Source organism: Ranitomeya variabilis, chromosome 7, assembly GCF_051348905.1.
Source record: "Ranitomeya variabilis isolate aRanVar5 chromosome 7, aRanVar5.hap1, whole genome shotgun sequence".
Lineage (NCBI taxonomy): Eukaryota > Metazoa > Chordata > Amphibia > Anura > Dendrobatidae > Ranitomeya > Ranitomeya variabilis.
Genome location: NC_135238.1, coordinates 97,158,779 through 97,186,419, shown reverse-complemented (window position 1 = coordinate 97,186,419; position 27,641 = coordinate 97,158,779). Strand labels below are relative to the sequence as shown.

The 27,641-nt window shown below is 43.9% G+C and overlaps 1 protein-coding gene across 3 annotated transcripts in view; it reads right to left on the bottom strand.

The window, feature by feature from the left end:
* WIPI2 (WD repeat domain, phosphoinositide interacting 2) overlaps positions 1-27,641 on the bottom strand; it is a 195,741-nt gene that overhangs the window by 148,232 nt on the left and 19,868 nt on the right. For all 3 annotated transcript variants that reach the window (XM_077275602.1, XM_077275603.1, XM_077275604.1), the window contains exon 2: positions 10,824-10,906. In XM_077275602.1, the coding sequence (XP_077131717.1) occupies positions 10,824-10,906 (83 nt within the window). The remainder of the gene's footprint in view (positions 1-10,823; positions 10,907-27,641) is intronic.

Below are 27,641 nucleotides of genomic sequence, written 5' to 3'. Positions count from 1 at the left end.
CGATCCAGCGATGACAGCGGGAGATCCAGCGACGAAAGAAAGTTCCAAACGATCTGCTACGACGTACGATTCTCAGCAGGATCCCTGATCGCTGCTGCGTGTCAGACACAGCGATATCGTATGGATATCGCTGGAACGTCACGGATCGTACCGTCGTAGCGATCAAAGTGCCAATGTGTGACAGTACCCTTAAAGCGACTATCTCTATAAATCTTACTATTTCAACCGCCTGTCCAGTGGTCTCTTGAGATACAGTCCAGTGCTTAACTATACGGGACCAGAAATTGGGGCTCGGCTTATCCATAATTACCACTGAGATTGCTTTGTGGAGTCCTTTTAACTGCCTACCATGCAACACTCTAAAGGAGCAGGAGCTGCTGATAAACTGAAGAAGTATGCCAGGGATGATCCTCCTGATAATGTACGCAATCTTAGAAACAATTCTGCAACATCTCAGCACAAAGGCCATCCCTCTGACAGTAACGAGGAGGGAGAACAAGACGAACTGACTCTTAAACAGGCATCCGAGCAGTTAATGCAGGCCATCTCCCTCACTAGATCATCTCTTACTGAAAAAATAGAGGATGTGCATACTGAAGTGGGCCATCTGCGACATGACATGCAAGCTATGAGAGGGCGTATTTCGGAGGTTGAAACGAGAGTGTCTCATATAGAAGACACTATCACTCCTATGGAGGCTAAACTGACAAAAGCTACTGGCTCCGTAAACGCTTGGAAACAAAAGGCAGATGATTTGGAAAACAGACTACGCCGCAACAATATTCGAATTATCGGTCTCCCGGAGCGTTCGGAGGGTCAGCAACCCGAATAATTTCTGGAAGACTGGCTTAAGACCTCACTAGGGAACGGATTCTCCTCAACATTGTCGGTGGAGAAGGCCCATAGAGTCCCAACGAAACCTCTCCCCCCTGGAACTCCACCACGACCTTTTCTGGCACGTCTCCTCAATTGTAGGGACAGAGATGCTGTTCTTCGTCTGGCGCGGCAGAAGGGCCTCATTAAATTCAACAACGCTACTATATCGATTTTTCCGGACTTTTCCATGGAACTCCAAAAGCAGCGGGCACGATTTATGGATATCAAGAAACAACTCAGAGATAAGAATATAATCTACTCCATACTCCAGCCCGGCTCCGTATTGTCCATGAGGGCTCCTCTTTATTTTTTACAGACCCAGCGGAGGTGGCCGAATGCTTGCGGTCTCAAAGGGGTCTAATGTGAAAGACTCCTAATCTGGGTTCTTTGTCGAACAGCAATATAAATGGAGCTCTTCGTCTGGGTGCGAAAGATGTCAACAATACCGGACACTGGATTCAGTGAGGGTATCCCCTTTTCTATTTGACTATAGGAGTATGGAAATATGCTCCTCCATTGTTCAAGTTTTGCTTGGTTTGGTTTTATGTACTAGTTTTGTTTGTTTGATGTGTGTGGTTGCCACCAATACTAATTCTTTGCTCTGTGTGATGTCTCTGAACTGCACCCAAATAATAATGATCTGCATTAATTTTCCCTTTAAATATAAACATGGGGTCTGAAATTATATGTATGACCTGGAACATACGAGGTATTAACCCCTTCATGACCCAGCCTATTTTGACCTTAATGACCTGGCCATTTTTTGCAATTCTGACCAGTGTCCATTTATGAGGTAATAACTCAGGAACGCTTCAACGGATCCTAGCGATTCTGAGATTGTTTTTTCGTGACATATTGGGCTTCATGTTAGTGGTAAATTTAGGTCGATAATTTCTGAGTTTATTTGGGGAAAAAAATGGAAATTTGGCGAAAATTTTGAAAATTTCTCAATTTTCACATTTTGAATTTTTATTCTGTTAAACCAGAGAGTTATGTGACACAAAATAGTTAATAAATAACATTTCCCACATGTCTACTTTACATCAGCACAATTTTGGAAACAAATTTTTTTTTTGCTAGGAAGTTATAAGGGTTAAAATTTGACCAGTGATTTCTCATTTTTACAACAAAATTTACAAAACCATTTTTTTTAGGGACCACCTCACATTTGAAGTCAGTTTGAGGGTTCTATATGGCAGAAAATACCCAAAAGTGACACCATTCTAAAAACTGCACCCCTCAAGGTGCTCAAAACCACATTCAAGAAGTTTATTAACCCTTCAGGTGTTTCACAGCAGCAGAAGCAACATGGAAGGAAAAAATGAACATTTAACTTTTTAGTCACAAAAATTATATTTTAGCAACAATTTTGTTATTTTCCCAAGGGTAAAAGGAGAAACTGGACCACGAACGTTGTTGTGCAATTTGTCTTGAGTACGCTGATACCTCATATGTGTGGGTAAACCACTGTTTGGGCGCACGGCAGGGCTCGGAAGGGAAGGAGCGCCATTTGACTTTTTCAATGAAAAATTGGCTCCAATCTTTAGCGGACACCATGTCGCGTTTGGAGAGCCCCCGTGTGCCTAAACATTGGAGCTCCCCCACAAGTGACCCATTTTGGAAACTAGACCCCTAAGGAACTTATCTAGAAGCATAGTGAGCACTTTAAACCCCCATGTGCTTCACAAATTAATCCGTAAAAATGAAAAAGTACTTTTTTTTCGCAAAAAAATTATTTTAGCCTCAATTTTTTCATTTTCACATGGGCAACAGGATAAAATGGATCCTAAAATTTGTTGGACAATTTCTCCTGAGTACACTGATACCTCACATGTGGGGGTAAACCACTGTTTGGGCACATGGTAAGGCTCGGAAGGGAAGGAGCGCCATTTGACTTTTTGAATGGAAAATTAGCTCCAATCGTTAGCGGACACCATGTCGCGTTTGGAGAGCCCCTGTGTGCCTAAACATTGGAGCTCCCCTACAAGTGACCCCATTTTGGAAACTAGACCCCCCAAGGAACTTATCTAGATGTGTGGTGAGCACTTTGAACCCCCAAGTGCTTCACAGAAGTTTATAACGTAGAGCCGTGAAAATAATAAATGTGCTTTCTTTCCTCAAAAATATTTTTTTAGCCCAGAATTTTTTAATTTCCCCAAGGGTAACAGGAGAAATTTGACCCCAAAAGTTGTTGTCCAGTTTCTCCTGAGTACACTGATACCCCATATGTGGGGGTAAACCACTGTTTGGGCACATGCCGGGGCTCGGAAGGGAAGTAGTGACGATTTGGAATGCAGACTTTGATGGAATGGTCTGCGGGCATCATGTTACGTTTGCAGAGCCCCTGATGTGCCTAAACAGTAGAAACACCCCACAAGTGACCCCATTTTGGAAACTAGACCCCCCAAGGAACTTATCTAGATGTGTGGTGAGCATGTTCAACCCCCAAGTGCTTCACAGAAGTTTACAACGCAGAGCCGTGAAAATAAAAAATAATTTTTCTTTCCTCAAAAAAGATGTTTTAGCAAGCAATTTTTTATTTTCACAAGGGTAACAGGAGAAATTGGACCCCAATATTTGTTGCCCAGGTTGTTGTGAGTACGCTGATACCCCATATGTGGGGGTAAACCACTGTTTGGGCGCACGTCAGGGCTCGGAAGGGAAGTAGTGACATTTGAAATGCAGACTTTGATGGAATGGTCTGCGGGCGTCACGTTGCATTTGCAGAGCCCCTGATGTGCCTAAACAGTAGAAACACCCCACAAGTGACCCCTTTTTGGAAACTAGACCCCCCAAAGAACTTATCTAGATGTGTGGTGAGCACGTTCAACCCCCAAGTGCTTCACAGAAGTTTATAACGCAGAGTCGTGAAAATAAAAAATAATTGTTCTTTCCTCAAAAATTATGTTTTAGCAAGTCATTTTTTGTTTTCGCAAGGGTAACAGGAGAAATTGGACCCCAATAGTTGTTGCCCAGTTTGTCCTGAGTACGCTTGTACCCCATATGTGGGGGTAAACCACTGTTTGGGCGCACGTCGGGTCTTGGAAGGGAGGGAGCACCATTTGACTTTTTTAACGCAAGATTGGCTGGAATCAATGGTGGCGCCATGTTGCGTTTGGAGACCCCTGATGTGCCTAAACAGTGGAAACCCCTCAATTCTAACTTCAACACTAACCCCAACACACCCCTAACCCTAATCCCAACTGTAGCCATAAACCTAATCACAACCCTAACCCCAACACACCCCTAACCACAACCCTAACCCCAACACACCTGTAACCCTAATCCCAACCCTAACCCTAATCCTAACCCTAATCCCAACCCTTACCCTAATCCCAACCCTAACCACAACTGTAACCCCAACACACCCCTAACCCTATCCGTAACCCTAACTACAAGCCTAATTTTAACCCTATTTCCAACCCTAGCCCTAATTCCAACCCTAAATCTAATTCCAACCCTAACCCTAAGGCTATGTGCCCACGTTGCGGATTCGTGTGAGATTTTTCCGCACCATTTTTGAAAAATCCGCAGGTAAAAGGCACTGCGTTTTACCTGCGGATTTACAGCGGATTTCCAGTGTTTTTTTGTGCGGATTTCACCTGCGGATTCCTATTGAGGAACAGGTGTAAAACGCTGCGGAATCCGCTCAAAATTGACATGCTGTGGAAAATACAACACAGCGTTTCCGCACGGTATTTTCCGCACCATGGGCACAGTGGATTTGGTTTTCCATAGGTGTACATGGTACTGTAAACCTGATGGAAAACTGCTACGAATTCGCAGCGGCCGATCCGCTGCAGATCCGCGGCCAATCCGTTGCGGATCCGCGGCCAATCCGCTGCGGATCCGCGGCCAATCCGCACTGTGTGCACATGCCCTAACCCTAACCCTACCCCTAGTTCTAGCCCTAACCCTAGTGGAAAAAGAAAAAAAAAATATTTTCTTTTTTTTTTATTATTGTCCCTACCTATGGGGGTGATAAAGGTGGGGGTCATTTACTAATTTTTTTATTTTGATCACTGTGATAGGTTATATCGCAGTGATCAAAATATACCTGGAACGAATCTGCCGGCCAGCAGATTCGGCGGGCGCACTGCGCATGCGCCCGCCATTTTGGAAGATGGCGGCGCCCATGGAGAAGACGGATGGACGCCCGGAGGCTCGGTAAGTATGAGGGGGGGGGGGGATCTGAGCATGGGGGGTGGATCGGAGGACGGGGGGTGGCATCGGAGCACGGGGGGAGCGGGCAGGAGGACGGGGGAGCGGACAGGACGACTTAGGGGGGCGGACCACATAACGGAGGACTGGGGAGGAGATCGGTGGGTGTGGGGGGGGGCAGATTAGGTTTTCCAGCCATGGCCGATGATATTGCAGCATCGGCCATGGCTGGATTGTAATATTTCACCAGTTTTTTAGGTGAAATATTACAAATCGCTCTGATTGGCAGTTTCACTTTCAACAGCCAATCAGAGCGATCGTAGCCACGGGCTGAAGTACCACTCCCCCTGTCCCTGCAGATCGGGTGAAATTGGAGTTAACCCTTTCACCCGATCTGCAGGGACGCGATCATTCCATGACGCCACATAGGCTTCATGGGTCGGATTGGCACAGGTTTTCATGACGCCTACGTGGCGTCAAAGGTCGGGAAGGGGTTAAAACCCCTCGAAAGAAAATCAAGGTATTTTTGCAGATCAAAAGATATCACCCTCATGTTGTAGCACTAATAGCGACACACCTAACTAGAGATACAGTTCGATGTATGCAAAAACCGTGGGTACAATGGTCTTTACATGCCTTTCACACTAGCTACTCAAGAGGGGTCTCTCTGTTGATACACAAGGAGGTTAGATGGGAGGCCAGTGTGGCACGGCGTGATCCTGAGGGCCGTTTTGTCTTTGTGCATGCATTTATTAATTTGCGTGAGTTTGTGATATTGTGTATCTATAACCCTCCCCCCGCTAACATCGGTTCTCCGTATGGCACTGGGTTTCTCCTTAAAATATCCGGACGCTAATGTTATTTGTATGGGTGACTTTAATCTAGTTATGAATCACTCCATGGACAGATTGAGATTGGATGACGCAGCATACGGGGAATCTTTACCTCAGCCCCCCTCTCAATTGGCACTCTTTATGGATGGCAGCGGTTGGCTAGACTTATGGAGAATGAGTCATCCAGAGGTTAGGGGGTATACTTGCCACTCATCTACTAAGCAATCTTTATCTCGTATAGACTATATATTTGGGTCTAGTGGTTTGGCATTGTGGGTGGATAGTATTGAACATGGCAATAGGGGTATCTCAGACCATAGTCCGATTACTCTTAAACTTAAATACGGGCAGTCCAATAATAATAGATCCTGGAAACTGAACCCCTTCTGGTTGAAATTAATAGATTCTAGTGATAGGACAATCGACCAGTTAGATTGTTTTATTTCAACACATCCAGAACCCCAGAACCTTGGTTTATTTTGGGATACCCTGAAGGCATACTTGAGGGGGTGCTTGTCCTCTACAATTTCCTACATCAAGAGGATAACGGCGGGGGAGGATGATTGAGATAGAGCGAAGATCAAAGGATTCGGAGGCCACATATATAGCTAATCAGACTAGCAGTAACAGAGTTGAATGGCTTACTTCACAAAGGTTATATACCCAACATGCAGACGTTAAGTCGAAACGCAAATTATTCTTCACTCGTCAGTCCTACTTTGAGCTGGGGAATCAGGCCAGTACACTCCTAGCTTTCTTAGTACGCCAACATAACACCTCTAACACAATATTGCAGATCCGTGTATCTGATGGCTCATTAGTATCCTCTACTGATGAAATACTTCAAGGTTTTTACGATTATTATAACTCATTATATAAATCTAGTAGTGGTTTTGATGTCTATGAATGTTTGGACTACTTATCAGATATAACGTTCCCCTCATTGAGCCCATCCCAACACGCCTTTATGGAGGCTGAGTTTACTCTGGAGGAGGTGGAACATGCTATAGCAGACATGGCTACTGGAAAGGCCCCGGGACCTGATGGGTTTCCCATTGTATTATATAGAAAATACCGAGATAAGTTAGCACCTCTTCTATTGAGGGTACTCAGGGGAATATGGGAGGGAGAGTCTGTGCCTGAAACGTTTTATGATGCCAACATTATTGTGCTCAGGAAAGAGGGGAAAGATCCTCTAGATTGTGGATCGTATCGACCAATATCTTTAGTGAACGTGGATTATAAAATCTTTACTAAAATTCTGGCTACCAGGCTGAATACGATTATATTAGATCTCATACACCCAGACCAAACTGGTTTTATGCCTGGGAAAAGTACTTCCATTAATATTAGGCGGGTTCAATCGGTCATCCAATACAGCTCTCTAGAACCAGATAATAAATGGGCATTGGCATCGCTGGACGCAGCTAAGGCTTTTGATTCCCTTGAGTGGTCCTTCCTTTTTGCTTGCTTGCGGAAGTACGGTTTTGGGGACAAATTTCTGAGAGGGATAGGTACATTATATGCGAAGCCTAGGGCGCGTATGGTTGTGAATGGCTCTATATCTGAACCATTTTCTTTACATAGGGAAACGCGCCAGGGATGCCCTCTCTCCCCGGCTCTATTTGCCTTGGCGATAGAGGCTTTGGCAATACGGATGAGGTCCTCCGTAGACATCAAGGGGATACACATTGTGGATCGAGTGGACATTATTGGTCTTTATGCTGATGATATGGTGGTGTTTACGGATCGAACAGAAGATACGTTACCAAAAGTAATAACGATGATAGATATCAATTCAGCAAATTCTCCGGTCTTTATATAAATTGGGATAAATCTGCCCTGATGCCTCTCTCCCATACCCCAATGTTATGCCTCGAAACTCTCTCGTTGTTGCCCATCGTATCCAATTTCAAATATCTGGGAATACATATGTCTCAGAGCTGTCAACTAGATTTACAACTTAATATCTACCCATTATTGGATCTGGTTAAATCCAAATTTGCTACCTGGGATAAACTCCCACTCTCTGTAGCTGGTCGTATCAGTCTGATCAAAATGATATTGCTCCCCAAATTAAGCTACTGCTTTCAACACAGTGCTGTCTTAATACCTAAATCTCTCTTTGCGACCCTAAACTCCCTTATTACATCTTTCATATGGGGGAAGGCTAGGCCTAAACTTAAGCTTTCTACTCTGCAGAGACCCAAGCAGGGGGACGGGGCGGCCTTGCCGGACTTCTACTTATATTATCTTGCCGGACAGGCTAAAATGATAAATAAATGGATGCCCAATAACTCTCTCCCTAACTCTGAGAGTCATTTGCTTTATTCAGCCCGAATCGATTGTCCGCTGGGGTTTTTGGAGCTGGAGAAGGTTGGTGTTCCTCGTCTACTGCCTTTGCTCCGGTTGGCACGATCAATTTGGAGGCAAATTAAAAAAAATAACAAAATTTGTTGACATAGCAGCTGAAATGCCACTGTGGAATAACAGTTATTATTGGGCCACCCGTCCACGGAATTTTGGATATCGCATGGTGTTCTCTCAGTGGGTAATATACATAACCAGGGGATTTTTATCTCGTTTGAACAATTACAAAATACTTATAATATACCGATGTCTCAATTTTTCCCCTATTTACAATTAAGATCAGCCTTTCAATCACACATACGGAATATGGGTACAGGTAGAGCTATCTCATCTTTACCTTTAATAGGAATTCTTAATTCGCAAGGCCCTCAAGGACTTATTTCCTCTTTATACACCTATCTAGTATCCATAGATCTATTATAGACTCAATTAGGGGGAAATGGGCGGGGCTTCTTCCGGACACATTGGGAGAAGAATGGGACGATATTTTGGAATCTCCAACTAAAGTTTTCCCATCAATCAATAATAGGATGACCCAATTGTACATTATATACCAATCCTATTTGACCCCGACTCGTCTTTTTAAAATGGGTCGTCTCCATTCGTCAGATTGCTTGAGGTGTCATTCCAGTGATGCGGATTTCATTCATATGATTTGGAAATGTCCTGTTATTTTTCATTATTTGAAGGAGGTGACGACATTATTGACATCCTTGTTGTCAATCCCTGTCCCACTTGAGCCATTGATTTGTTTATTTGGGGTGTGGGACGCGGAAACATGGGATCATTATACTGGGATTTTTCTGCGGGAGGCACTGTTTATGGCGTGAAAAGTATTGGTGCTGCGGTGGATGGGTGGTTCTTGTCCATCTCTTAGAGTATGGGTTGATTTAGTGAACTCAATTATCCCGTATGAACGGATATTGTATCAGAATAGAGGATGTCCAGATAAATTTGAGAAAATATGGGGTAGATGGAACTCCTCCTACCACACTCTATAAGTTGTAACAGTTCAGTATACATGTAAGAAGTGGGGTGTGTGACTTTGGAGACATTACTTACTTACATGGTGAAATTTATACGGAATTCTCCTTTCTGGCGGCGTTCTATTAGTTCTATTTGTTTTATTAGAAGTTGTTGTAGTTAAGGTTACAGAATAGGATATTAATGATCAACATGCACCGTTTGTTACCTTTTGTAATATTCCAGACATGATAATGTATAGTAATTATCTGTATTTTATGTTATATTGGATTACGATGGATACAAAAGCAAATGTGTGTATGATTTATTCTGCAATTAATAAACGAATAAAAAAAAATAAAAAAATGAGGGTGACCTCATGCGTTGCTTTTTGTTTTTTTTTATACTAAATTATTTAAATAATTTAAAAATATGGCATGAGAACCCTCTATTCTTGATAACTAGCCTTGCTGAAGCTGACAGCTGAGCGTTGCAGCCCCCAGCTGTGAGTTTTGCCTGGCTGGTTAACAAAGATACAGAGGAACCCACGCCAGGTTTTTTTAAAAATTATTTATTTACAGCGCATGAGTGGCTGATGAATACTCCCATCCGCTGCTCCTGCTCTTGCTGTTATTAGCAGCAGAAGTTGGATGATGGGAGCGGTTGTCCCATCAGCTAACACCAGTGACTGGAGGTAAACTTTATACCTCCGATCACAGCAGAGCGCTCACGCTCTCTTTTGAAAGCGTGGGAACCGCGTCTCTCTGACCGGCGGGGACGATTTCACCGCCGAACAGAAGAGGTGTTTGCTGCGCTGTCATGAGAATGACAACACAACAAACACAAGGTGTTCGGGCACCCGAACAGTAACACGGACTTCCTGGTGAAGTCCGTGTTCGGTGTCCGTGCCCGAACAGAAGGTGTTCGGTACTGATGCCGAACTTTACTGTTCGGGTTCGCCCATCTCTAGTACCTATACGTAATAGGTCATGAAGGGGTTAAGATTATTTGAGTAAGTTGAATGTATAAAAAGAATTACCCCGATCACTAAACGGCGTAACGAGAAAAAAAGTCAAAACTACAGAATTTTTTTTCACCATAAATAAAAATAAAAAAATACTATACATGTTTGGTGTCTATGAACTCGTAATGACCTGAAGAATCATAATGGCGGTCAGTTTTAGCATTTAGTGAACATAGTAAAAAAGCCAAACAAAAAACAATCGTGGAATTGCACTTTTTTGCAATTTCACTGCACTTTACATTTTTTCCCCCCATTTTCCAGTGCAAGATATGTTAAAACCAATGGTGTTGTTCAAAAGTACAACTCGTCCAGCAAAAATCAAGCCCTCACATGGCCATATTAACCGAAAAATAAAAAAAAGTTATGGCTCTGGGAAGAAGAGGAGCAAAAAATGAAAGCGCTTAAACAAAAATACTTCCGGACATGAAGGGGTTAAAAGAAGAAAAAAAAAAAACACACATCAACATTAGCTTAACAATCATAAAATATATAAAAATATACTATTTTTTTGGCAAAAACAAAACTACAACACATATGCAGAACAAGAGATTAGATTATCAGGTTATTCACATTTGTATAAATTAAGTCAAACTTACTGCACTCATATATTTGTTCCAATTTATCCACAGAAGGCAAAGAAAAGAACTTATAACCAGATTTGATACCGACTGCTAAGGATCTGTAAGAAAAGAAGAAAACTATTTATTGAGAACAAATTTAATTGAAAAATACTGAAACACTATTATAGATAATACTGGGGAGCAAACCACATAAGCTCCCTCAACACACCCACCGGGTGTCTGAAAAAAGGAATAGCTCCAAGCAAAGATTAATATGAAACAACGGAGCAGAAACATCCATGACCACATTATTATTTATATAAAATTGAAACTTTATTAAATATTTATAACTCAATGGTATCACAATAATGACATAAATACTGCGGTAAGTGCTGTACGCACCCCGCAAGAACAAGGAGGCAACAAACAATGGGACGTGATGATAGCCAAGTACAGTAGGGGGAAGCACACATAAATAAATGTGCCCCTAAACTCTCTTGCCCATTAGAGTGCCCAGCCCATATAGTATGACAAGCAAGGTCCTTGCGGTATCCTAATAACATCTAGTACAGGGCTCTGATGCCAAACAGGCACCAAATATTAAATCAGGCTTACCCATAATGGCTGCTTGAAAAGGGTTCCCCCTCGTGACGTGGCTCCCCTGGACGCGCGTTTCGCGTGACCGCTTTCTCAGCAGGGTTAGTGTGTAGCCATTCTTGTGCCATTTAAATATTAAAAAGACCGGAAGTGGAGCTGGTATTGCGGCGCATGCGCGGTGGCGTCCGGGGCGCGTCATAGCCTAGACCGTCACAGCAGGGCGAGCATAGGGGGAAAACACCTCCCATAGATGTCATATGATGCTCGCCCTGCCAGTAAGGACGGACACAGCACAGAACGCTCTCCCCGGGCGGCAGCGGGCATGCGCTCACCAAACGTCCATTTTTAAGAAGATCACAGCGTCGGCCATATTTTCAGAGAACCAAAGGGCTGGATGTCTTAGTCCACCATGTAAGTGTACTAAATATGATGTATCATTGCACACACGTGATATGATAATATATGGGGCAAACAGGGTATATAATATACCTCTGTGCTCCTAGCGTAAGTGTGAAATTAGAACATAGATCTACCACAGTATAGATCAATATCAGCAAGTGCATAAAGTGACAAGTGCATGGTGCTAATGAAATATATATATATAATACAAACTTAAATATAAAAAATTATTATAAACAATTATATAAAATTAAGAGACTTGGCAATCCGATCTTCTTAAATAGAACATCAGTTGCTCCCATATTCTTTATTTCTTCACCAAACTACGAAGTGATAATGTTGCATGGAGACAGGAAACATCATACCGCCCAAATGATATCAACGGCCATTGACATATACAAATGAACTAAAATGAAAAACAACACAAGAACAATTAATAAAACAGTTAAAACAGGATGGTGACTTGACTCAGGAGTAGAAAATATACGAAGGGCAAAAAACTACCCTATCATTAAATATCAAATTTCCCTCTGCTGCACAGGCGCAACGAGACAGAAGGATGTAAAACAATGCAATTTCTAGGCACTTCAGAGGAAAGGGGCGAAACTCAATTTTTCATTCAGCCCCTTTGGGGCTACCGTGTGTCAAGGGTGACAATCCACCTACACTCGTGCTGTGCAAGTATCTTGGCGGTATTGCCACCCCTGATGCCTCCATGTATCCTCTCTATGCCTCTTATTCTCAAGCCTCTGGGGTCACTGTCATGGTATTTTCGAAAATGTCTTGGCAAGGTTTTTAAACCTGCCACATCAATTGCCTTTTTTGCAGCAATAATGTCACGTACATGCTCGCGTGTCCGAATTCTTAGTTCCCTAGATGTGAGACCCACATAAATTAGGGAGCAGGGACATGTTGCATAGTAAACGACATATGTCGTACTACATGAGATGTACTCTCTTATTTTGAATTCTCTGCTCCCATCGGAAGTCTTGAAGGTCCCACATCTAAGGATATTCGGACACGCGACACAAGAGCCGCATGGATAACACCCTTGTCTCGGGCTATTCACATCCAAGAAATTTCTACTCTTGTTTTTAACTACATAATGGCTCCTCACCAAATTATCTTTTAGATTTCTACCTCTCCGTTGGGTCATAAGAGGGAAATCTGTCAAGTGTGAGGCCAATATTGCATCGGTCTGTAATACAGACCAATGTCTGTTCAGAATCTCTCGGATGCGGTGCCACTGACAATTGGAAGTTGATATGAACCTGACCCCAGGACCGTCATTACATTTAGACTTCCTCCCTAGTGCCAACAAATCCTCCCTCCGTGTAAACTTAGCCCTTCCATACCCTGCCCTGATGCTCCGGCGACTGTAACCCCTTGCCCGGAAACGCTCCGATAGGATGGCGGACTGTCTCGCAAAGCGGGCTTCCGTGGAGCACACCCGCCTGTTCCTCAAAAATTGCCCAACCGGGATGGCCTTGATAACAGAATAATTGTGTGCCGAGGATGCATGCAACAATGAATTAACGGATGTTTCCTTACGATAAAGGTCCGTTTCGATGGAACCATCCTCGGCAACACATAAGGTAATGTCTAAGAAATCAATAGTGGTTTTATGCCAGGAATAGGTGAATTTTAAATTAAAAACATTGTGATTTAATTCCTGCATAAAATTGGATAGGCTGGCTTCGCTACCGTTCCAAATCATCAGAACATCATCAATGTAGCGAAACCAGCCCACCACTGGGTCAGCGGCATGTGCCCCGTCCCCCTGGAAGATATGTCTCTCCCAGAACCCCAAAAAGAGGTTAGCATACGACGGGGCACATGCCGCGCCCATTGCAGTACCTTGTAACTGTAAATAAAATTTATCTTTGAAAACAAAATAATTGTGGGTTAAAATAAACTCCAATAACTCCAAAACAAATTCAATTAAATGGCCATCCCAGTTGGTACCTTCAAGAAAAAAGCGGGCAGCTCTCAGACCGTCCTCATGTCTAATAGATGTATATAATGATTCGATGTCAATAGTGACAAGGATCATACCCGCCTCAAGAGACAGTCCATCTACTCTCCTCAATACATCCGTAGTGTCTCTGACATAGGAGGGGAGCGTCTCAACCAATGGTTTTAGATAAAAATCTACCAATTTGCAGATATTGTCACACAACCCCCCTATGCCAGAGACAATTGGTCGTCCGGGTGGGTTCACAGCGTCCTTATGCACCTTGGGCAGGGCATAGAAGGTTGCAATTCTTGGGAACTTAGGCATACAGCACTTACCGCAGTATTTATGTCATTATTGTGATATCATTGAGTTATAAATATTTAATTATTGAGAACAAAGTAAAATGTTCACATTCATAGCACTCATCTAATGGAACCAGTTTATAAAGTAGAGCCATGAAAATAAAAAATCGCATTTGTTTACACAAAAATGATCTTTTCGCCCACAAATTCTTATTTTCATAAGGGTAACAGGAGAAATTAGACCACAAAAGTTGTTGTGCAATTTCTCCTGAGTATGTTGATACCCCATATGTGGGGGTAAACCACTGTTTGGGCGCACCGCAGAGCTTGGAAGAGAAGGAGTGCTGTTTTACTTTTTCAATGTAGAATTGGCTGGAATTGAGATCGGACGCCATGTCGCAATTGGAGAGCCCCTGATGTGCCTTATCAGTGGAAACCCCCCACAAGTGACCCCATTTTGGAAACTAGACCCCTTAAGGAACTTAACTAGATGTCTGGTGAGCACTTTAAACCCCCAGGTGCTTCTCAGAAGTTTATAATGCAGAGTCGTGAAAATAAAAAATATTTTTTTTCCCACAAAAAAGATTTTTTAGCCCCCAAGTTTTTATTTTCACAAGGGTACAAGAGAAATTGGACCCCAATAGTTGTTGTCCAATTTGTCCTGAGTACACTGATACAACATGTGTGGGGGGGACCACTGTTTGGGTGCACGGCAGAGCTCGGAAGGGAAGGAGCGCCGTTTTGGAATGCAGACTTTGATAGAATGGTCTGCGGGCGTTATGTTGCGTTTGCAGAGCCCCCGATGTACCTAAACAGTAGAAACCCCCCACAAGTGACCCCATTTTGGAAACTAGAGCCCCCAAGGAACTTATCTAGATGTATGGTGAGAACTTTGAATGCCCAAGTGCTTCACAGACATTTATAATGCAGAGTTGTGAAAATAAAAATAAAAAAATTTTCCACAAAAAAGATTTTTTAGCCCCCAAGTTTTTATTTTCACAAGGGTACAAGAGAAATTGGACCCCAATAGTTGTTGTCCAATTTGTCCTGAGTACACTGATACAACATGTGTGGGGGGGACCACTGTTTGGGTGCACGGCAGAGCTCGGAAGGGAAGGAGCGCCGTTTTGGAATGCAGACTTTGATAGAATGGTCTGCGGGCGTTATGTTGCGTTTGCAGAGCCCTCGATGTACCTAAACAGTAGAAACCCCCCACAAGTGACCCCATTTTGGAAACTAGAGCCCCCAAGGAACTTATCTAGATGTATGGTGAGAACTTTGAATGCCCAAGTGCTTCACAGACATTTATAATGCAGAGTTGTGAAAATAAAAATAAAAAAATTTTCCACAAAAAAGATTTTTTAGCCCCCAAGTTTTTATTTTCACAAGGGTAACAGGAGAAATTGGACCCCAAAAGTTGTTGTCCAATTTATCCCGAGTACGCTGATGCCCCATATGTGGGGGTAAACTACTGTTTGGGTGCACGGCAGAGCTCGGAAGGGAGGGAGCACCATTTGACTTTTTGAGTGCAAAATTGGCTGTGGCGTTTAGAGACCCCCTGATGTACCTAAACAGTGGAAACCCCCCAAATCTAACTCCAACCCTAACCCCAACACACCCCTAAGGCTTCTTTCACACTTCAGTTGTTTGGCGTCAGTCAGCTCCGACATAGTGACGGATTGACGGATCCGTCACAATTGTTGAGAAAACGGTTCTAACGGATCCGTTTTTTTGACGGATCCTTTACTTGGGGGTTGTCTGGGAAAAGTATCTAATTTTTGGAGCATGCGCATTGGGGAAAAAGCGGATTGGGGAGACGGATCCGCCGAAATGACGGTAACGACGGATCCGTCGCCCATAGGCGGCCATTCTATGGAATGACGGACGCGACGGATCCGTCGCGAACCGCCATTTCGGCGCAGACAAAAAACGTTACAATGGCTGTCAATGTCTAGATGACGTCTGCCAAATCTCGACGGATCCGTCGCATGGCGGATGGAAAGGACGACCATCCGCCACAATCCGTCGCTAATGCATGTCTATGGGAAAATAGCGGATCCGCCCAAAAAAATGGCAGATCCGCTATTTGACGAAAATGGCGGTTTCAGACTGACGCCAAAAGACTGAAGTGTGAAAGAGGCCTAAGCCTAATCGCAACCCTAACCCCAAAACAACCATAACCCTAATCAGAACCCTAAATCCAACACACCCCTAATCCTAATCTCAACCCTAACCTCAAACCTAACCCTAATCCCAATACACCCCTAATCCCAACCCTAACCTTAACCCTAATCCCAAACCTAACCCTAATCCCAAACGTAACCCTAATGCCAACCCTAATCCAAACCTTAATTCCAACTCTAACCCTAACCCTAACTTTAGCCGCAACCCTAGTCCTAACTTTAGCCCCAACCCTAACCCTAGCCCTAACCCTAAATTTAGCCCCAACCCTAACCCTAAATTTAGCCCCAACCCTAACCCTAGCCCTAAATTTAGCCCCAACTCCTCTAGCTGCCGGCCGGCAGATCATGGCGGGCGCACTGCGCATGCGCCCGCCATTTTCTTACAGAAGGAAGAAGCCGGCGGCCAGAAGAGGACACAGGAGGACCCAGGGACACCGGTAAGTATGATAGGGGGATTCGGGGACCCTATTTCTCTGTCCTCTGATGTGCGATCACATCAGAGGACAGAGAATTATACATCGCTTTTTTTTTTTTTTTTGCGGTCGCCGGTAAACAGTTAATTACCGGCGATAGCAAAGCAGGGGTCGGTAAAAACTGACCCCGATCATGTTCTTTGGGGTCTCGGCTACCCCCGGCAGCCGAGACCCCAAAGATCTCCCGGGTGCCGGCCGGCGGGTGCACTGCGCATGCGCCCGACATTTTTTTGCCGGAAGATGGCGGCGCCCATCGGGAGCCACGAGGAGCACCGGGGGAGACAGGTGAGTATCGGGGGGCCATCGGGGGCTATCGGGGACCCCATTTCTCTGTCCTCTGATGTGCTATCACATCGGAGGACAGAGAAATTAAATGGGAAATCGCGGTTTTTGGGTTTTTTTTGCGATCGCCGGTAAACGGTTAATTACCGGCGATCGCAACTCGGGGGTCGGTAAAAAAAACCCCGAATCATGTCCTCTGGGGTCTCGGCTACCCCCGGTAACTGAGACCCCAGAGAAAATCCGACTCTGGGGGGCGCTATTCACTTTTTCCACAGCGCCGTTAATTAACGGCGCTGTGGTTTAAGTACCCTTAGCGGCCGCCGTTAAAAGGCATATCGGCGGTCGTTAAGGGGTTAAAGTCCTTTTTTTTTTTTACATCTTTTTGTGCGTTTTCCCTTTTTGTTTACTGTCTGGAAGGCTACTGGAATGCTGGTCAGGGAAGCGTGCACGCTTTAAGGCAGTGTTCCCCAACTCCTGTCTTCAAGAGCCACCAACAGGTCATGTTTTCAGGATTTCCTTAGTATTGAAGAGGTGATAATTGCATCACCTGGACTATACTAAGGAAATCCTGAAAACATGACCTGTTGGTGACTCTTGAGGACCGGAGTTGGGGAACACTGCTTTAAGGTATTTTTTCTGATGCTGTTCCTCTTTTTCTACATATATACAGTATAGGCAAAAATTTAAATTAAGAGACCACTGCACAGTTTTATCAAAATCAGCTTATCTACACGTCTGACAGCCATTCCATTCCAGTGTCAGTTGAATTCCAACCAGAGTACACCTCATTCTACTTAATGTGCTTCTGATTAGGTGATCACCTGAATCAAATCTAATTTAACAATGGAAAGTATAAAAAACACTACTGTGGTGTTCACAATCCTCTTGCAATAGGACAAGCTGGATGGCAAAACAAGTGCTACTAATATCCCAAAAGTAATAGGAATGAAAAAATAACTTTTAACCACACCAAAGGAGTTGAAAAGAAAAGTCTTGAGTGAGGAAAAGAAGGGCTCAATTCTGGCTTTACTAGCAGAAGGACACAGTGAGCGTGATGTTGCCTCCATCCTAAAAATGTCTAAGACGGCAGTCCATTACAACAAGGTCAAGCAGCAGACATTAGGGACAACAAAGCTACAAGCAGATCAGCAGAGGGCAAAAACGACTCTCCAGTCACCAGGATGACCGTCATTTTATTCGAATGTCACTCAGCAACCGCAGGATGACATCAAATGACCTACAAAAGGAATGGCAAATGCCAGCTGGGGTGAAGTGCACGGCAAGAACAGTTCATAACAGGCTCCTAGAAGCAGGACTCAAGTCATGTAAAGCTAGAAAAAAGCCTTTAATCAATGAGAAGCAAAGGAGAGCCAGGTTGAAGCTTGCCAAAGACCATAAAGTTGGGCCATAGAGGACTGGAGTAAGGTAATCTTCTCTGATGAGTCTAATTTTCAGCTTTGCCCAATACTTGGTCATCTAATGGTTAGACCGAGACCTGGAGAGGTGTACAGTATCCTCCACTGTGAAATTTGCTGGAGGATCGGTGACGATCTGGGGATGCTTCAGTAAGGCTGGAATTGGGCAGGTTGTTCTTTGCGAAGGACGTATGAATCAAGCCGCATACAAGGTTATCCTGGAAAAACAGTTGATTCCTTCTGCTCAGGCAATGTTCCCCAACTCTAAGGACTGGTTTTTCCAGCAGGACAATACGCCATGCCTCACAGCTAGGTCAATCAAGGTGTTGATGAAGGACCACCACATCAAATCCCTGACCTGAACCCCATTGAAAACTTCTGGAATGTAATCAAGAGGAAGATGGATAGTCACAAGCCATCAAACAAAGAACTGCTTAAATTTTTGTACCAGGAGTGGCATAAGGTCACCCAAAAGCAGTTTGAAAGACTGGTGGAAAGGATGCCAAGACGCATAAAAGCTGTGATTAAAAATCATGGTTATTCCTCAAAATATTGATTTCTGAACTCTCCCCGAGTTAAAACATTAGTATTGTTGTTTCTAAATGACTAAGAACTTGTTGGGTTTTTTTTGCATTATTTAAGGTCTGCAAGCAATACATTTTTTTGTTATTTTGATCATTTCTCATTTTCAGAAAATAAATGCAAAATTTATTGCTTGGAACTTCGGAGACATGTTGTTAGTAGCTTATAGAATAAGAACAATTTACATTTTACTTAAAAATATACCTATAAAGAGAAAAATCAGACAAACTTAAAATTTTGCAGTGGTCCCTTAATTTTTGCCAGAGGGGTGTGTGTATGTATGTACGTACACACACACACACATATATATATATATATATATATATATATATATATATATATATATATATATATATATATATATATATATATATATATATATATATATATATATATATATATATACACTCACCGGCCACTTTATTAGGTACACCATGCTAGTAACGGGTTGGACCCCCTTTTGCCTTCCGAACTGCCTCAATTCTTCGTGGCATAGATTCAACAAGGTGCTGGAAGCATTCCTCAGAGATTTTGGTCCATATTGACATGATGGCATCACACAGTTGCCGCAGATTTGTCGGCTGCACATCCCAAAGATGCTCCATACAAGGCAGGATGGATCCATGCTTTCATGTTGTTTACGCCAAATTCTGACCCTACCATCCGAATGTCGCAGCAGAAATCGAGACTCATCAGACCAAGCAACGTTTTTCCAATCTTCTACTGTCCAATTTCGATGAGCTTGTACAAATTGTAGCCTCAGTTTCCTGTTCTTAGCTGAAAGGAGTGGTACCCGGTGTGGTCTTCTGCTGCTGTAGCCCATCTGCCTCAAAGTTCGACGCACTGTGCGTTCAGAGATGCTCTTAGGCCTACCTTGGTTGTAACGGGTGGCGATTTGAGTCACTGTTGCCTTTCTATCAGCTCGAACCAGTCTGCCCATTCTCCTCTGACCTCTGGCATCAACAAGGCATTTCCGCCCACAGAACTGCCGCTCACTGGATTTTTTTTCTTTTTCGGACCATTCTCTGTAAACCCTAGAGATGGTTGTGCGTGAAAATCCCAGTAGATCAGCAGTTTCTGAAATACTCAGACCAGCCCTTCTGGCACCAACAACCATGCCACGTTCAAAGGCACTCAAATCACCTTTCTTCCCCATACTGATGCTCGGTTTGAACTGCAGGAGATTGTCTTGACCATGTCTACATGCCTAAATGCACTGAGTTGCCGCCATGTGATTGGCTGATTAGAAATTAAGTGTTAACAAGAAGTTGGACAGGTGTACCTAATAAAGTGGCCGGTGAGTGTATATATATATATATATATATATACACACACACTTTTTTTTTTTTTTTTTTAACACACACATATGTATAAGTCTATATGAATTTTCCACATCGTGGCACTGGGATGTTAGCAAAATCCTCAAAGCAAAACTGCTCCAGCACTTTCAAGTCTCAATTGGATTAAGATCTGGGCTTTGACTAGGCAACTACAAAACATTTACACATTTCCCCTTAAAATACTCAAGTGTTGCTTTAGCAGTTTGCTTTGAGTCATTATCTTGTTGGAAGATGAATCTCCGTCCCAGTATCAAATCAGTGACAAATAGGTTCTGCTCGATAATATCTCTGTGTTTCGTACCATCCATTTTCCCCAATCCCCCTTTCCCGTTGAGCACTGATCAGGACTTGGTCACTCGATTTTTGGCAGGTTTCTCGTGTGTACTGCAGCCAACTAGCGCTGACCTGTCACGCAAATCACTGTGCTTGCTGTTTTAGAGGATTCTTTTTTGGCCCTGTCTGCTTTACCAACCTTCCCACTTTGCATCACCCCCGTGTGTGCATCCTACAGCCGCTAATCAGATGCACACCACTCATTGGCACTAGCACTCGCTTTTGGCAAGGACTCTTTTTTTTTTTTTTCTTCCCTTTTTGAAACACATTTGTGCATGCGTCCTACAGCCATTGAGCACAGGTTGGTGACTAATATTATAATTATTATTATTATTATTATTAATTTATATAGCACCATTGATTCCATGGTGCTGTACATGAGAAGGGGTTACATACAAACTACAGATATCACTTAAGGTACCTTCACACTAAGCGACTTTACAACGATATCGCTAGCGATCCGTGACGTTGCAGCGTCCTGGCTAGCGATATCGTTGTGTTTGACACGCAGCAGCGATCAGGATCCTGCTGTGAGATCGCTGGCCGTTGCTGAAAGTCCAGAACTTTATTTCGTCGCTGGATCTCCCGCTGACATCGCTGAATCAGTGTGTGTGACACCGATCCAGCGATGTCTTCACTGGTAACCAGGGTAAACATTGGGTTACTAAGCGCAGGGCCGCGCTTAGTAACCCGATGTTTACCCTGGTTACCATTGTAAATGTTAAAAAAAAAAACACATACTCACATTCCGGTGCCCGGCGTCCGCTTCCCTGCACTCCTCCTGCATCCTGTGTAAGTGCCGGCCGTAAAGCAGAGCGGTGACGTCACCGCTCTGCTCTGTGGGAGATGCAGGAGATGTTCGGCTCTGACACAGGATGCAGGAGGAGTGCAGGGAAGCGGACGCCGGGCACCGGAATGTGAGTATGTGTTTTTTTTTTTTTACATTTACAATGGTAACCAGGGTAAACATCGGGTTACTAAGCGCGGCCCTGCACTTAGTAACCCGATGTTTACCCTGGTTACCAGGGGACTTCGGCATTGTTGGTCGCTGGAGAGCCGTCTGTGTGACAGCTCCCCAGCAACCACACAACGACTAAACAGCGACGCTGCAGCGATCGGCATCGTTGTCTGTATCGCTGCAGCGTCGCTTAGTGTGAAGGTACCTTTACAGTAAACTAACAATCACAGACTGATAAAGAGGGGAGATGACCCTGCCCTTGCAGGCTTACATTCTACAGGATGGCGGTGAAGGATACAGTAGGTTGGGGGGTTGAAGCAGCTCCGGTGTTGGTGAGGCGGTAGCTCCGGTAGTGGGGAGGAGGCAGCGGGGTCATTGTAGCTGTAAGCTTTCCTGAAAAGGTGGATTTTCAGGTTCCGTCTGAAGGATCCGAATGTGGTTGATAGTCGGACATGTTGGGGCAAAGAACTCCACAGGATGGGGGATATTCGGGAGAAGTCTTGCAGGCGGTTGGGTGAGGAGCGAATAAGTGTGGAGAGAAGGAGGTCTTGGGAGGACCGGAGATTACGTGAGGGACGATATCGGGAGATTAGTTCAGAGATATATGGAGGAGACAGGTTATGGATGGCTTTGTAGGTCATTATTAGTAAATTGAACTGGAAACGCTGAGGGAATGGGAGCCAGTGAAGAGATTTGAAGAGGGGAGAAGCGGAGGAGAAGCGAGGAGAGAGATGAATTAGTCGGGAAGCTGAATTAAGGATAGACTGGAGAGGTGCGAGGGTGTAAGGAGGGAGGCCACAGAAAAGGATGTTGCAGTAGTTGAGGCAGGAGATGATGAGGGCAAGCACAAGCATTTTAGTGGATTGAGGGTTGAGGAAAGGACAGATTCTGGAAATATTTTTGAGCTGGAGGCGACAGAAGGTGAAAAGAGCTTGGATGTGCGATTTGAAGGACAGGGCAGATTCAAGGGTTACTCAGAGGCAGCAGACTTCCGCTACGGGGGAAAACGTGATGTCGTTAAATGTGATAGATAGGTCAGGTAAGGAAGATCTGTGAGATGCGGGAAAGATGATGAGTTCAGATTTGTCCACATTGAGTTTGAGGAAGCGAGAGGAAGGAGGAGGATATAGCTGATAGACACTCGGGGATTCTGGATAGCAGAGAGGTGACAGAAACCAGATTGTAGAATGTCAAAGAGTAAGATAGATGAGAGGTGGGAGGAAAGTTCAGCGTGGAAGTGCTGCTCCTGGTTTTTGGAAGCGAATGGGAGCAGCAATATTGGGCAATAGCTGGATATAGCGGTTGGGTCAAGGGTTGGCTTTTTAAGGATAGGCGTGATTGTGGCATGTTTGAAAGCAGAAGGGAAGGTAACAGAAGTTAGGTTGGAGAGGTGGGTTAGGCATGGGATAAGAGTGGTGGTGAGGTTGGGGAGGAGGTGGGATGGGATGGGGTCGGGTGCACAGGTGTGATTGGGAAAGGAGACAATTAAGCTCCCCTTCAGTGATGTTCAATAGGGAGGATATGGGGTTATGGTGGTTGAACAATGAAGACTTGCCTTGTTTGGTCGATCTTATATTTGAAGTATATCACTGACAGGCTTTCGGTTGTTTTCATTTGTCAAAGAAAAAAAAACAACAGGTATGAACTGGGACATGAACTGGTGTGCATGCAGCGTGTAGGCACACTCACACTGGCCACCGAACAGAAAAAAACAAAGACAGAAACATAATGATCAAATACCCTGCAGTAAATAAATAGCATATAGTGCATAAAAATAATATACGGTACTTAGTTAACATGTTTTTCGTTTTTTTCAGTTTGTGTGCATCATGTGCATATAAAGGTGTGGCCTGCCTTTCCTTTGAGCTGGGCATTATATTGATGTGGTTTCCCATGGCTGTGTGTTCATTAGTCAGGCCCAGTTTTTCTCAGCCCTTAACCACATGTATGTCACTTGACAAATAGTAAGGTTTTTAACCCCTTCATGACCCAGCCTATTTTGACCTTAATGACCTGGCCATTTTTTGCAAGTCTGACCAGTGTCCCTTTATGAGGTAATAACTCAGGAACGCTTCAACGGATTCTAGCGATTCTGAGACTGTTTTTTCGTGACATATTGGGCTTCATGTTAGTAGTAAATTTAGGTCGATAATTTTTGCGTTTATTTGTGAAAAAAATCGGGAATTTGGCGAAAATTTAAAAAATTTAGCAATTTTCAAATTTTGAATTTTATTCTGTTAAACCAGAGAGTTATGTGACACAAAATAGTTAATAAATAACATTACCCACATGTCTACTTTACATCAGCAAAATTTTGGAAACAAAATTTTTTTTTTGCTAGGATGTTATAAAGGTTAAAATTTGACCAGCGATTTCTCATTTTTACAACAAAATTTACAAAACCATTTTTTTTAGGGACCACCTCACATTTGAAGTCAGTTTGAGGGGTCTATATGGCTGAAAATCTTTTAGCAACAATTTTGTTATTTTCCCATGGGTAAAAGGAGAAATTGGACCACGAAAGTTGTTGTTCAATTTGTCCTGAGTATGCTGATACCTCATATGTGGGGGTAAACCACTGATTGGGCGCACGGCAGGGCTCGGAAGGAGCGCCATTTGACTTTTTGAATGAAAAATTGGCTCCAATCTTTAGCGGACACCATGTCACGTTTGGAGAGCCTCTCTGTGCCTAAACATTGGAGTTCCCCCACAAGTGACCCCATTTTGGAAACTAGACGCCCCAAGGAACTTATCTAGATGCATAGTGAGCACTTTAAACCCTCAGGTGCTTCACAAATTGATCCGTAAAAATGAAAAAGTACTTTTTTTTCACAAAAAAATTCTTTTAGCCTCACTTTTTTCATTTTCACATAGGCAACAGGATAAAATGGATCCTAAAATTTGTTGGGCAATTTCTCCTGAGTACGCCGATACCTCATATGTGGGGGTAAACCACTGTTTGGGCGCACGACAAGGCTCGGAAGGGAAGGCGCACCATTTGACTTTTTGAATGGAAAATTAGCTCCAATCGTTAGCGGACACCATCTCGCGTTTGGAGAGCCCCTGTGTGCCTAAACATTGGAACTCCCCCACAAGGGACCCCATTTTGGAAACTAGACCCCCCAAGGAACTTATCTAGATGCATAGTGAGCACTTTAAACCCCCAGGTGCTTCACAGAAGTTTATAACGCAGAGCCATGAAAATAAAAAATAATTTTTCTTTTCTCAAAAATGATTTTTTAGCCCGCAATTTTTTATTTTCCCAAGGGTAACAGGAGAAATTGGACCCCAAATGTTGGTGTCCAGTTTGTCCTGAGTACGCTGATACCCCATATGTGGGGGTAAACCACTGTTTGGGCGCACGGCAGGGCTCGGAAGGGAAGGCACCACATTTGGCTTTTTGAATGGAAAATTAACTCCAATCATTAGCGGACACCATGTCGCGTTTGGAGAGCCCCTGTGTGCCTAAACATTGGAGCTCCCCCACAAGTGACCCCATTTTGGAAACTAGACTTCCCAAGGAACTAATCTAGATGTGTGGTGAGCACTTTGAACCCCCCAAGTGCTTCGCAGAAGTTTATAACGCAGAGCCATGAAAATAAAAAATAATTTTTCTTTTCTCAAAAATGATTTTTTAGCCCACAATTTTTTATTTTCCCAAGGGTAACAGGAGAAATTTGACCCCAAACGTTGTTGTCCAGTTTCTCCTGAGTATGCTGATACCCCATATGTGGGGGTAAACCACTGTTTGGGCACACGTCGGGGTTCGGAAGGGAAGTAGTGATGTTTTGAAATGCAGACTTTGATGGAATGCTCTGCGGGCGTCACGTTGTGTTTGCAGAGCCCGTGATGTGCCTAAACAGTAGAAACTCCCCACAGACCCCCAAAGGAACTTATCTAGATGTGTGGTGAGCACTTTGAACCCCCAAGTGCTTCACAGAAGTTTATAACACAGAGCCGTGAAAATAAAAAATCATTTTTCTTTCCTCAAAAATAATTTTTTAGCCCAGAATTTTTTATTTTCCCAAGAGTTACAAGAGAAATTGGACCCCAAAAGTTGTTGTCCAGTTTCTCCTGAGTACGCTGATACCCCATATTTGGGGGTAAACCACTGTTTGGGCACACGTCCGAGCTCGGAAGGGAGATAGCACCATTTGACTTTTTCAATGCAAGATTGGCTGGAATCAATGGTGGCGCCTTGTCGCGTTTGGAGACCCCCTGATGTGCCTAAACAGTGGAAACCCCTCAATTCTAACTCAAACACTAACCCCAACACACCCCTAACCCTAATCCAAACCCTAACCACAACCCTAACCCCAACACACCCCTAACCCTAGTCTTAACCCTAATTCCAACCTTAACTGTAATTCCAACCCTAACCCTAAGGCTATGTGCCAATGTTGCGGATTTGTGTGCGGATGTTTCGGCACCGTTTTTTAAAAATCTGCAGGTAAAACGCACTGCGCTTTACCTACGGATTTACCGCGGTTTTCCAGTGTTTTTTGTGTGGATTTCACCTGCGGATTCCTATTATGGAGCAGGTGTAAAATGCTGCGGAATCCGCACAAAGAATTGACATGCTGCGGAAAAATACAACGCAGCGTTTCCGCGCTGTATTTTCTGCACCATGGGCACAGCGGATTTGGTTTTCCATAGGTTTACGTGGTACTGTAAACGTGATGGAAAACGGCTACCAATCCGCAGCGACCAATCCGCTGCGGATCCACAGCCAAATCCGCACCGTGTGCACATAGCCTAATTCTAACCCTAATTCCAACCCTAGCCCTAATTCTAACCCTAATTCTAACCCTAATTCTAATTCTAACCCTAGCCCTAAGTGCAACCCTAGCCCTAAGTGCAACCCTAGCCCTAAGTGCAACCCTAGCCCTAAGTGCAACCCTAGCCCTAAGTGCAACCCTAGCCCTAAGTGCAACCCTAAGTGCAACCCTAGCCCCAAGTGCAACCCTAGCCCTTAGTGCAACCCTAGCCCTAAGTGCAACCCTAGCCCTAAGTGCAACCCTAAGTGCAACCCTATCCCTAAGTGCAACCCTATCCATAAGTGCAACCCTATCCATAAGTGCAACCCTATCCATAAGTGCAACCCTATCCATAAGTGCAACCCTAACCCTACCCCTAACCCTAATGGAAAAACAAAAATAAATATATTTTCTGTATTTTATTATTGGCCCTACCTATGGGGGTGATAAAGGGGGGGGGGGGTTATTTACTATTTTTTTTATTTTGATCGCTGTGATAGAACCTATCACAGCGATCAAAATGTACAGAGTTCGCATCTCTGCTTCAGGAAAATGGCCACCGCGATCTCCATCTGCGCACGCGCGGCATCCCGCCGCCATTTTCCTGAAGCCGCGGCCAGCAGAGCGCCACTTCTGCGCACGCGCGGCCAAAGGAAGATGGCCGCCCCCACCGATCACCAATGAAATAGTGCACATCGCGCTCTTTTAACTCCCCTGTGCAGTGGATTCGGGACCTTGGGCATGCGCAAACCACTACGCCACCAAAGGAAAACTAAGCAAGATCTGGGGGAAGACACCACGCCATTTTGACCAGACCAGCCTGATTGACAGGCGAAAACGGCTACTTTGGTAACGTATTTTGGCAGCATAGGTGGGGAATCGGGGTCCACAAAATACACTGTTGTAATGCACAGCTCAGGCCCTATTTAACAGTATTTTTATCTCATACTGAAAAAACGGGGTGACAGGTGCCCTTTAATGACAAACTAGATATGGCTATATTTTTATAAGTTCGTTATACTATAACCTATTCTGATACTAAGATGTACTTATCTTTATTGCAAAATGTATGTTATATTGATAATTGTATCAATTCACATGTTCACATGAATTTGTCTACCACCCTATAAAGAAAATTACGTTTTTAATTTTGCACCTGGACCCATAGAAGCGCATTTGCGCCAAACGGCCGTCATCCTGTCCTCACTCCTCCTCTCCCTCCTTCGCCTGCCGCCTCTCCATTAATGTCCACCACTGTATGAAGATGAATAAAGAA